The 12,228-nt window shown below is 47.5% G+C and overlaps 1 protein-coding gene across 2 annotated transcripts in view; it reads right to left on the bottom strand.

The window, feature by feature from the left end:
• The window catches only part of SHISA4 (shisa family member 4), a 22,090-nt gene extending 9,868 nt beyond the window's left edge, over positions 1 to 12,222 (bottom strand). For both annotated transcript variants that reach the window (XM_006029893.3, XM_006029894.3), the window contains exon 1: positions 12,169 to 12,222. In XM_006029893.3, the coding sequence (XP_006029955.1) occupies positions 12,169 to 12,199 (31 nt within the window). In that variant the 5' untranslated portion in view covers positions 12,200 to 12,222. The remainder of the gene's footprint in view (positions 1 to 12,168) is intronic.
• Positions 12,223 to 12,228: the final 6 nt, after the last annotated feature.

Genomic DNA, 12,228 nt, shown 5'->3' with positions numbered 1-12,228 from the left:
GGGAAGGGGGAAAGGGAAAAGGGGGAATTTGGGGGGGGGGGGGGGCACAGTAACGGCCTTGGAATGAGTTACTCCTGTATTGCCCCTTGTCCTTGCACACAGGGGCAAAACCCCCAGCGCACCTACTAATTAACAAACCCTCTGTGATTTTATTCCATGTCTACTGGCCTTGTAGGAACCAGTCTTGCAACCTCCCTTATGTTTCAATGCAAGAGAATCACAGGGTACATTTGAAAAGGAAGAGATTTACTAGCCCCTGGAGATGCAGAAAACCCTAAGCCAGGGGTCAAAATCTCAGAATTCACAGGGCAACGAACCCTCAGCACCTGCAACTGTGAACCCTGTGTTTTGGGAGCCGGGGCATGGGGCTGACAGCAGGGCCCCTTCCAGGTGCTCAGAGTCACCTTTACCCACCTGGCACTGCGGCGGCAGCAGCATGCCACCCACAGCAAGAACCAACCGGCTCCTCTTTCAAGAACGCCTCTGCTGTTGTGGTGCCTGCTCTATTTATGGCCTCTTGCTGGCACAGCTGACAAGGACTTCACATGGCCATCTGGGAGGCTATAAGTAGTGCTTCAAGGCAAACAGGGCCAGGATGTTTGCAGCTTCACTAGGTGGGGTCTGACTTTGGGGGGTGAGGGTGACTCAGGGAAGGGTGCTTTCTACCAAGTCACTGCCTCAACACAGTGTTCAATACTAGGGAGCAAACAGGAGCCTTCCACTGCCCTCCTGCATGCGGGTGCTAAGAAGAGCAGAGTAGGCAGAACAGGCTGTGACAGCTGGATAGCAACATGGGGAGGTACCAGGGAAAGGATCCAGCCCTGCACCTCAGAGAAACAGGAGACCCATAGCTTGCTTGAGAGGAAGGACAAATGGAAAAGATTTCCCTGCCGCACCTCATCACACCACCCTTGGGGCAAGGGTCTGAGAATGGAGCAGCAAGCCAAGGGAGCCAAGAGGGTCATCTCATAAAAGCTGGCAAGAGTCCTGACTAGGTCAGAAAACCCCCTCTGGCCTTAATATCAAGGATCTTGGCCTAACAGCCTGGCTCAGAGGGACTCAAAACAGGAGCAGCACAAGCCTCATTCCACCTTTCTGCCTGCCAGCAGTATCCCCAGAGTTGCAGTGGGGAGCACAGCATTTCTTATCACCAGCACCAGGGTGTCAGACACAGAGATCAGCCACACAAAGCAGAATCCTAGCAGGTTTCCAGCACAATAGTTGCTTGAAACACCCAGTGACCCAAGGGCAGCAGCTCTCACAGACATGGCTGCCAGCAGTCACCTAGGAGCTGGATTCAGCAGCTCTCTCTCTTTTTAAGTGGATGGTGAAGACAGCTGGAATTCCCCCAACACGGGTGATTCCTCCCCCAGATGCACCCAGAGCTGATACAGCTACTTTTAAAATGCACAGATTTGGAAATCTTGCTGAGAGACTTAAACTCAGTTTGCTTAGCTGATCCAAGAGAAAGTTAAGAGGTTATTTGATTACTGCCTACAAACACCATTAGGAAGAGATTTCTGATAGTAGAGGCATTTTAATCTTGCTAACAAAGGTGGAATAAGATCCAGGGGCTGAAAAGTGCAGCTGGAGTAAGAACTCCAGAGTAGGAACAAAAAGCAAATGTTTAACAAGGAAAGTGATTATCTGGTGGAACCATTTAACAAAGACATGAGTGATTCCCCACCACTTGGAGGTTTTGAATCAAGACTGGTTGGTTCTTTCTAAAAGATCAACTCTTCTTCTAAGAGGACTCCCTGGGCAATGTTCTCTGGCTTGTGCTATGCGGAGGTCAAGCTAGATGATCAGAATGAGTCCTTAAATCTACTAGGAGGAGTTTTAAAGGTTCAGCATAACTATTGCTAGGTACCCAGGAGGTAGCACACTTGGCTGCTTACACTGTGCTCCCCACATGAAATGCTGACCACCACCCACTGACCAACAGCAGAGGACCCTCAGTGCCTCTCAGAGGTGAGCCAAATGCACTCTGCATCAGGAGGGTGAATGAGAGACACCTGATACTGGATGCTTTATTCCTACCAGGAGAGTGATTGTGAATGTGCTTTTCGTTAATCAGTGCTTGACTCAGGCTCAGATGCTGTCAATGACAGAAATATCAGCAATCCCACTCTCATTACAAGGCCAGCCTCCTGCATTAATTAGTCTGTTGTGAGTAGTGCTTCCTTTACTCCAGCTGATAATCTTCTTCTGTGCAGGAAAAGCCCACAAAAATCATCAGGACCACTGACTGTGACAGAAGGCCAGGCCTATTAAAGGGCTGACAGCTCTGCTTGCTTCAGGGTATGGAAAGACGTAATAATTGAAGCAGTTTAAAGAGTTTACCATACAGACATGCACACCCTTTAAAGCAGCTCCAATTCCTCTAGCATCCCCATCCAGTTTTTCTCAAGTCAGACTAGGCTGGAGCCAATTATCTCAAGGATTTCAGCCCCTCTTCTGAGCTCCATGAGATCCTGTTATCCTGTTATGTGTTATCTGTTTCATTACTTTAAGGAAAATCCACTTTGTTTGTGAATTCCAAAGGCAGCCGTCCATGTGGATGCAGCAGAGAAGTCCCCCGGGAGAGAATGTCTGCATTACCTTGTGCTTGTGAGACTGTAGCTAAGGTACCTCAGCAGGACGGCAGGGCCAACCAGGGCTCTTGCCAATTGCCAGGGCTTTGCAGATTCATGCAGCACACCATTTTTCACTGCCAACAGCAGCTTTGTATTCATGTGCATGTGGCTACCCTGCCCTCCCAGAGGGCAACCACCTCCACTCTCTCTGCACTGCTGGCATCATGGGCCTGCAGCCTGTCACCCAGTTCTGAACAAAACCAAGTGTCTGCTGGAGGGTTGCACTGTGCTGTACCATCACTCAAGAGAACCCAGCTCTGAGCTGCATGGACAGTACCTGGCTCCAGGATACCCCAGTTGGTAAGTACCCTTGCCTTAGGCACAGCTCATCCCAGCCCAATATTTGCAGAAGGGGGCATAGAGGAAACAGCCATTTAGAACAGAAGACAAGGACTCCTGGGGAACCCTCAAGGCCAAGAAAAGCCTTGGGGAAAAAGCAATCTCCCAGTGTTTCCAATCTTCAGACCATGGAAGTCTTTATGGACCCATAGCCAGTAATGTAGCAAACTTTCCCCACCCCACCCCTATTCAGCTTGTGTCAGATGAACAGAAAAAAGAGAAAGGCACAGCAGCCACTCTCCTGTTCCATTACAATAGGTCCCTTAGGGCCTTCTACAGAGCAAGAATGATATCCCGTTTGAAGGACAGGATCTGCAAAGCCAAGGCCAAGACTGTCCATTCACAGGGCTCAGGAAACTAAGAATTAAGCTTCCCCCAGCTACTCTGTCATTCTCAGCACTACCCTTTTAGAGGCAGTGGCTGAATTTAGCACTGGGCTCAGTGTCACAGCTACAAGGCTCTATCTAAAATACAATTTTCAGTTCAGCCTCCACCACACCAACACACTTAAGAGTCTAACTCCTGCCCACAAGTCCCAAGGGATACAGCTCAGTTCAACTTCCATTTCAGAAACAAAAGAAAAATCAGCAAAGCCAGGAAGAAGGAGGGCATAACAGAGCTGCCACTCTACCCACTGACTGACTGAGGGCAGGCAAAACTTGGGGGTATCCGAACCCCAAGCCCTCCAGGCTTGGGCCTGCACATAGGATGCCTGCCAAAAGTTGGTGGAAATATCTGAAGCCCCTGGTGGGGGTGCAAGATGCTTGCCAGTTATAGGGCCACTTATGGTTCTGGATTGACTCAAGGGTTTGGACTTGATTTGGCTTGGAACATGGAAAAAAAAAAATATATATATATATATATTTTATTTATTTATTTTTTTTAAAGAAAAAGGCATGCCAAGCAAAATGCCTTGCATGCCACACTGGCACTTGTGCCAGGGGTTGCCTAGACTCAAGTTTTAGTTTGAGACAGAGATCAACAATTCCTTTTAAACCATCCTCTGTCCACACACAAAACTTTCCATGTTGTTCACAGCAGAAGTCAAAGGATCCCAGACAGCTGCCTACAGTAGATCTCAGGTGAGGATACAGGATGAATTGCAGCATCCCTAATTTGCTATTTTATTCTGAGCCTCACAATATTCAGTACTTTTTTTTTTAAAGTCACAGATCCTGGAATCGCAGGACCACATAAGGATCTCAGCTTTTATTTTATAAAAAGAATGCTTTAAGTGCTCTCACTCATGTAGAAAGGCTTGGAAACAGGACAGGAGTGGATCCTAAAGGCTTAAAAACTGAGGGCAAAATCAGAACCCAATACATATTGCCAGGCTCAGGATCTCACAGAGCCAAACTCCTTGAGATTTTTTGAATATGTGGGGTGGCAACAATAGAACGGTGCCCATTCCAGGGCAGACTTGGGCAACAATAAGATACAACAATCAATGCAGTCTAATCTGTCAGTGCCAGCCCCACATTCATTCCCATGACAGTTCAGCATGCAGCTTCCTTTGGTCTCCATTCAGAAAGGGGCTGCAATGTTCTCTGAGTAGTCAGCAGCTGCTGGAAGGCCCACTGATGTCTGACAGCAGCAGCCTCAAGCGTGCTTGCAAAGTCTGATGCAGTCCATGAAAATCACTCCCAGGAGCAGCGCTGTTTCATTGCTTGCTGAAGAGCTATGGTGTGACAAAGGCATCTCTGGAGTGGTAAGAGAGCAAACTATAGGAGTCCCAGGGACTTTGCCTTTTGTCCCTGAGACAAAGAAGTTCTCCCAGAAGGCCGGCTGAGTGGTTCAGAGGCAGAGGAGTCCATGATCACTTCTTCTGGCAATTATAAGCCAGAGCTCCATCCTGTGATGCCTCTCGTGGGCACCCTTTTCGTGACTGACTTGCAGTATCTTTTTAAAAGATGCATCATGGATTAAAGGCGCCAAGTGACAGGGAATCTGCTGCTGTTTGCGGTGAACTGAAAGTGCGCTGCAGTTTGCAGCAGGGACAGAAATCTTTGCATCCAGAAACCACAGCAGTAAGACAAGGTTGGCAGCACCAGCACAGGTGGAAGAAAAAGCAGAAAACCCAGTGTTTGGGGCACAAAGGTGCTGCCTCTCTTTAATCTGAGTAAAGCTCGGTTTCTGGCCAAGGCTGATCCAACCTGAGTTTTGCAACAGAGACCAGCCCTTTGATGTTCACAAGGCATCCAGTACAATATACTCTGAAGCTCATTAAATATAACTGGCAAAATGACTGCTCATTCTCTGAATCAAGGCAAGAGGAGACTGCAGAACACAGTCTATGAACACAGTGATATTTTCTCCAGGACAGAGCTGCTATGCAGACAGATGCCTGTTGCCCTCTGTGTAATATAAACCCTCCACATCACACCTTGTTCCTCAGTGGACTAAAGTGCAGGGACTTCTCAGCTTTGGAGCCCTGATCAGGCTTTTAAGGTTAACCACCCACTCTTTAACAAACTGGCAGTTGGGAAGAGACTCCACACTGGAACACAATCCCAATAGTGGAATGAATTTTTAATCCCCCCACCCCAGACAGCATAGCCCAGAGAAGATAACCAGCTTGAGACATTCCAGAGCCAGAAGCAACTGCTTGATGGAGTATAAACTATTGCAGTTGGAAAGAAAGCACCTCATCAGCCTTAGTAAGAATAGCTGCATCCTGGCAAACAAGTGACAAATAGTCACAAAGCCTGAAACAGTCCAAAGGCAGCAACATCAGGTGAAGGATGGATTGCCTTTCTTTGATCCCTTATTGTAATGGATGGGCTGAAGAACAGAGGGATCTATAAATGCTGTATCCACAAAACAGGAAGGCTACCCAAAAGTTTCAGAGAGTTTGCCCATAAGTGCCCTGCAGTGAAAAAGCAAAAATCATTTGTGCCCACATTGTTCTCCTGTGTTGTTTCAGGATGATGTAAAAAGATGGCCTGGAAGGGTCTAAATTTTTTTCTGCTTGGATTTTAACTATTATTTTTAAGGTTGGAAATATCAATCATATCAAGTCTACACCTCCCTAATTTTGTTGGAGAACCTGAAGGAGTCTTAGAAATATTGGCTGCAAGCTCTTTCTGAAAGGGCAAACCTGTCTCACCAACAGACCCCTTTGCATTTTTTTTGGTCAGGTGTTTCCCAGTTATCAAACCTGAGCAGAGGTTCAAACTAACTAAAAAATCATCTGCCCTCAATGTCACAAAAAAATTAATGGCTCTGGCACTGTGATATGATGTTACCAGCTGTCCCATTGTGCCAGAGACTTCCCAAGTACACAATCAGAATTTCTAATATATATATATAAACCTTTTGCCCCACTTGGAGAAAACTCCCCAGCTTTCTTCAGTACTTGTAAAGATCTAAACATTTTTCCCACTTGTAGGTCACTTTAAGGCCTGTTTCATACAAGGCTGGGTGCTGGTGACTGGTATTTAATTTCCCTTCCCGGAGACAGGATCAAATGACTTCACCAAGTGCAAGGGTTCCTGTTACAGCCTTTCTGCTACAGTCTATTGCTTCTGTCAGAAGGGGGTTTCTCTCTGGTGAGAATGGGGAAGGGCAGGTATCAACCCCTGCCCTTGTCCTCTCCATAACAGCCAGAGGATGAGGGAACTTCTGAGTTTATCAGATGCTTTAAAGTTAGGGGTAGATGCAGAATCTCTAAGCAGCATTACAGGAAAACTCCTGGCCGCAGAGGTGAAGAGTTTCCTCGTGCAGAATTAGCCAAGGTAGGCTGCAGGATTTGAAGGTATTTGGTAGTGCTTTCCTGCCTGCCCAGAGCTTGTAAAATGCCTTGGACACACCAGGAAAGGGGCAGTCCCAAAAGGATCCCTGTCACTTACAGGAAAGAGCATGGAGCTGCAAGCCAGAAGACTGTGCTCTCTCAGCCCAGCTCTTCAACTGCCTGGTGTCAATGTTTCCCTGTCCTCCACAATCCTTATTATTAACTCAGGCTTCATCCATCTTGAGGGGGGGAGCAAAGGGGGGGTGAAGTAATAGGGAATCATTGCCCCTTTTCCAAAAAAACCAAGCAACCTTCATGAAGGAGTCACAAGTACTGATGGGGGCTGCAAGCCACAGAGCTTTGCTAATGAACTACAGACCCTTACACTGGAGGACACTGGTATGAATACAACCCACCCCAGCAAGAGACCAACAGTAGAGATTAGTTTTACCTGAGAGATGCCTGGCATTAGTTTATCAAATCTTAAAAAAAAAAAAAACACCAAAAAACCAGCACACTTTCCTATAGTGGGGAAAAGCCCTTGTCAGTGTGTGTTGGTGCACAAGTGATATTGGAGCTGGTGTTGAGTCCACTTGTGCACCAACACACGCTGACAAGGGCTTTTCCTCACTACAGGAAAGTGTTTGTTTGTTTTTTAAGATTTGATACCAGTAACTAATGTTTAAAATCCTGGTATCAGACAAATGTCATTTGTCTGAAAGCTACAGCTTGCTGTGTCTATGCTTCAATTTTAAAACATGTTAGCCATTCCCTCTTCTAAAAAAGGGTTTTGCTCTAGTCTAGGAAGACTCATGGAAAGCCAGAAGCTGCCTGGTTCATGGAGACTGAAGTACCCCTGCCCCTCCAGGGAAAGCTCTCTCAGACTGGGCTAAAGCCAGCTGGTACGGCCTTCTGTGCTTAATGACAATTATATGGTCTAATAAGAAAGTGCTTGTCCAGTTTACTAAATGGACTGCTAATTACTGCTAATGGATGGGGTGACCTCTTGGGGTCTCTTCCAGCCTACAGGCCTATTTCTCTCTGATTATACTTCCTTCCAGATCAGCTCAAACACAGCAACAACATCAGTGTACTGCAACAAATCAACCTCAATTGCCAGTCTGCAGAATCCCAGTCTCTGCAGCCTCACAAAGCACAAGAGAAAAATTACTTTTGTAGCATGACCTAAAGGGCGATTAACTTGGGACCTGAGGGAATCACAAAGACCTGGCCAGAGAGTCCCCGTCAGCAACCCCTCCTCTTCTGCAGTGAAGGGCCTTCTGCCTGGCACTTTTGCTGGTAGACTGCAAGAAGAGAAGCATCTCTCTAAGATCTTGTCTACTTGGAGAAAGCGAGCAACATAGCTATAGCAGAATGACTGCACCACTACAGCCCTACCAGTGTAATTCCAGGTCTACACACTGTTCCAGAATAAAGCAACTATTCCACAATGGTTACTTTGCTTTGGGTCCCTGTCCTTCAATCTTTTCTGCCAAAGATAAGAATCAGGACCAGACTCAACCCTACCTCAGCCCTTCTCAACCATTTCCTGGGGTGTTCTCTCCCGGTCTACCACAGGACTCTGCCTCCCTTTCAATTAGCCACCCACTGGCCTCCACATTAGGAACAGCTCTCCCATTCCCTGGACTGATCAGAGCTCTCACATAGGTGCAATTTGCAGGGTGTATCCTCCAGCACACCATTCTCAGCACAGGCACAGAGACCCAAAAGCCAGACTGTCACTGTATGAAACAGCACTGCTATAACCCAGGGGTGTCAAAGCCACCCAGGGCCCTGGGCTGCATCCAGACCACAGGGCTCCCTGTAGTCTGGATCCAGCTCAGGGCATGAGGGCTGCCACTGTGGCTACCACAGCAGCAGCAACCATGACAAGGGGGCAGTGAGTCCAGGGAAGCAAGTCTAGGGATGGCAGCAGCAATCCAAACTCACCATCAATGGCCATGCTCAGAGGGGCCAGAGAGCCCCAGATTATGCAGCAGGCCACATGCCCCCAACTGCCAATGACCCACAGGCTATATGTTTGACATCCCCGCTATAACACAAACAGAGAACAGGTGCCAAATGTCAATGAAGAGCTGGACTTAGTAGGCCTTCCTTAAAGCCTAGTAAGCAAAATAGATGCTCTGCATTGAACTCATAGTCATAAAACAAGTTACAGAACAGTAAACAAGCGACAGTCAAATGCACACACATGCAGAACTGATGAATTGCTTGAGAGGGAATTCTTGGAAATGCACAGTTCCTACCACATCGTACCTGCATTTTCCCATAACAATGAGATTATAGGGTCATAGGAAAGTGGAGCTGGAAGGCACCTCACACGGTCATATAATCCAGGCCCCTGATCAAGGCTGGATCATTCCCAACTATACCATACCAGCCAAATGTCTGCCCAACTTGTTCTTAAAAATGTCTTGAGATGCTAATATGACATTACTGCTACTTAGTAAGTTCTTAAGTTCTTTCTTCTAACTATTTCCAATCACATGAACGAATACTACAATTTGTAGCAAAAGGAAGTAATGAAAACAGGCGCAACTTATGCATAAGCTGCTTTGTGGTATGAAGGATATGTAGGGGTACCCAGGAAAACCCAGAGCTGGGAAAAGGACTAAATAACAACTGCTCATTATCTAACTGTCACCTGCTTCAGAGCTTTCTATAGAGCAGACCATGGAACAAGCCTTACTTCAAAGCTTCTTATTTTTCTTTTGCTTTTCAATTTGCTGTAATCACATATCTTTGGGTTTCTAATAAAAGTTTGTATCCAGGTTATTTTTCCTCACTGGCAATCCTCTGTAGGCTGCTACAAATGTAATATATTTGTAGTCCCTGTGTCCCAATGCAGTGGTTTTCAACCTGTGGTCTGCAGACCCCTGGGGTCTGCAAAAGATGATCAGTCAAAAGTATGTGAATACTTACACTTACAAGTCAAAATTTCCAAAGGGATCTGCACCTCCATTAGACATTTTTTAGGGATCCGCAAATGAAAAAATGTTTAAAACCACTGACCACAAGAATCTCAGGTTTAGATTCAACAACACCTATGAGCCCCACCCCTACAAGTTGCCTCCAGACAAGATACAGCACATACTTGAGGCTTGGTCTTCCACACCGAGGAGGTGGCAGAGTCTATGACCACAAACTCTCTAAACTCCCTCTCAAAGGGGTGAAAGGAGAAAACTAAATATATCCTCCTGTTAATACTGATGGCACTGCTACCCTAGAGAAAAATCTTCCCCTCCAAAATAAAACTCCCTGCCCCCCCCCCCTTCCAAAATTCAGATTGTGAAGTTCCTGGAACCTCCATCACCTCTGGAACCCGAGTCAAGGCAGCTTGCTTTCATAGCCAGAGGAGAGCTGTAAGAGCCAGGAGACCTAGCTTCTCACCTCTGCCACTTCACTTAGGCAGGCTGCTTGTCCTCTCCACTCATTTCTTGATCCATAAAATAAGAGGAATGACACAAGTATCTCACAAGGGTTTCAGTTCATACATACAAGTTCTGATCTGTTCAGCTAGAAGTCACCAGATATTAAGGAAAATCTAGTAGTGTAGCTGGGAATAGCCACACCTGATTTTGAGAAGTGATGGGTATGATTTTAAAGCACTGACACCTGCCTCTCTACAGCAGTGATTCTCAACCCAGATGCTGTGGCACCCTGGCATGCCTTGAGATCCCCTCTCATGCCACACAACATTAGCACTGGTAGGTGTGCAAACATGATTGACCAGACAGACCTAGAGATTTCAAATAGGAATCCATTGTGTCAAAAACATACTGACCTGTTGTGGTCTGCGTTCTTTGCAACAGAACAATTGCTCTATTATTTTTCTGTAGTCAAAAAAACATGTGAAAGCTAAGAGCTGACATTTTCTGAGGGGGCCTTGAGTCTAACAAGGGGTGCCTTGAGCCTAAAAAGGTTGAGGACCATTGCTCTAGGGACAATGATCTAGATCTGAATGCCTGCCTGGACAGGGGCTGCATCCACAATTTGCAAACATTCAGAACTCTTGCCCTCTCAGAAGCAAAGATCCTCACACTTAGGAAGTGCCGGCTTACCCTTTTGTATTTGGCAAGTTTTGAAATAAAGCTATTTTTAGCTATCTGGGTGGGGGAAAAAACAACAGTTCTCACACCACAAACCAGTTTTAGGTGCACAGAAAGCTGCTCCCCCCCCCAAATGGCCAAGTTCAGTTTGTTGAAAGTCCTCGACATTAGTCATATTTAGTACAGAAAACACCATCCCTAAAGGAAAAGAAAGAGCCAGTTTGCAGCTTTAAATAAACAAATGATACATAGCAGTGAATAGTGTTTTCAAAACTATTTTAGCTGCCTGATTACTACTTATACCTCAGAAAACTGGTCTGGGAAACCAGAGGCGGTACTTCTATATTTTTGTTTGTTACTGGCGTTTAGGGCAAACTCGAATTCCTCCTCAATCCTGGTGTCAACTCAAATTATAAGACTGAGGAAAGCTAGAGATGGGAAGGATGCTGAATTAGAGAAGTGAGGGAAGAAAGGAAACATGCAGCCAAATATAGCCTCAGCTAGAGGCTCTCAAACAGAATGCAAAGCTGATAACAAACAAGAGATACCTTTTAATGCTGAGTGATCTGCAGAGATAGCCAGAACAAGCAGCGTGCCCATGTTTATCAGCACAGAAGACAGATCACTGCGGGAGGGAACCAAGCTTGCACCATGATGAGGCAAACCTGGTCATCCTCTCTGATGGAGGGAACGGCAGGGCTTGCTAAGGTACAGCTACCGAGCTACTTCAAGAGCCAGAGCACTCCGAAGGTCCCAGACACAGACTATAATAGCATCTTAGGCTCAACTGGGCACCCGTTTTCCTACTGTAAGGCTCTGGCTGGTTGTTTATGGAAGAGCCGTGGCAAAATCCAGTGCTAAACTGAAGATGTATTTGAAACTGGAACGCATCGTGGCCCACCTGCAGGACAAGCCCTGCCACAGAGCGGGTTTTGTGCTGGTGGGTCTAGTCATTGCAAGGTGGGAACAGCGACAAGCCCGTTCAGCCCAATTTCACAAGGGAGCGGAGGGGTTGGCTCAGACGCAGTCCCGCCGGTCACCCCAGAGCAGGCGCGACCCACAGCACCTTCTGCTGCGTCTTCCCTGCTCCCCCGAGAGGAAGGGAAAGCAGTAATACACCACATTGGCCCTGAAAACAGAGCTGGGAGAGCAAGCGCCAGGGCGGTCGCCTATAACCCACGAGCGCTGAGGAAGGGACAGGACAAGCGTCCCTGCATCCTCCCACCCCGGGGACCGGCTCTGCTCTCCCGGGCCCCCAGCAGAGCCGCCGGCTCCGGCCCAGCCGCAGCCGCGCACCTCAGGTGCCGGACGGAGGCCGGCGGGCTCGCGCCGGGCAGCTGCACGGGGAAGGGCAGGGCAGGGCAGGGCAGGCCGGGGTGCGCCCCCCGCTTACCCAGGGAGGCGGCCAGGCTGCACAGCACCATCCCCGCCACGGGCCAGGCGGCGCGGGCAA

This window comes from Alligator sinensis, unplaced genomic scaffold, assembly GCF_000455745.1.
Source record: "Alligator sinensis unplaced genomic scaffold, ASM45574v1 scaffold773_1, whole genome shotgun sequence".
Lineage (NCBI taxonomy): Eukaryota > Metazoa > Chordata > Crocodylia > Alligatoridae > Alligator > Alligator sinensis.
Note: the sequence above shows the minus strand (reverse complement) of the source record. Positions and strands in the feature narration are given on the sequence as shown.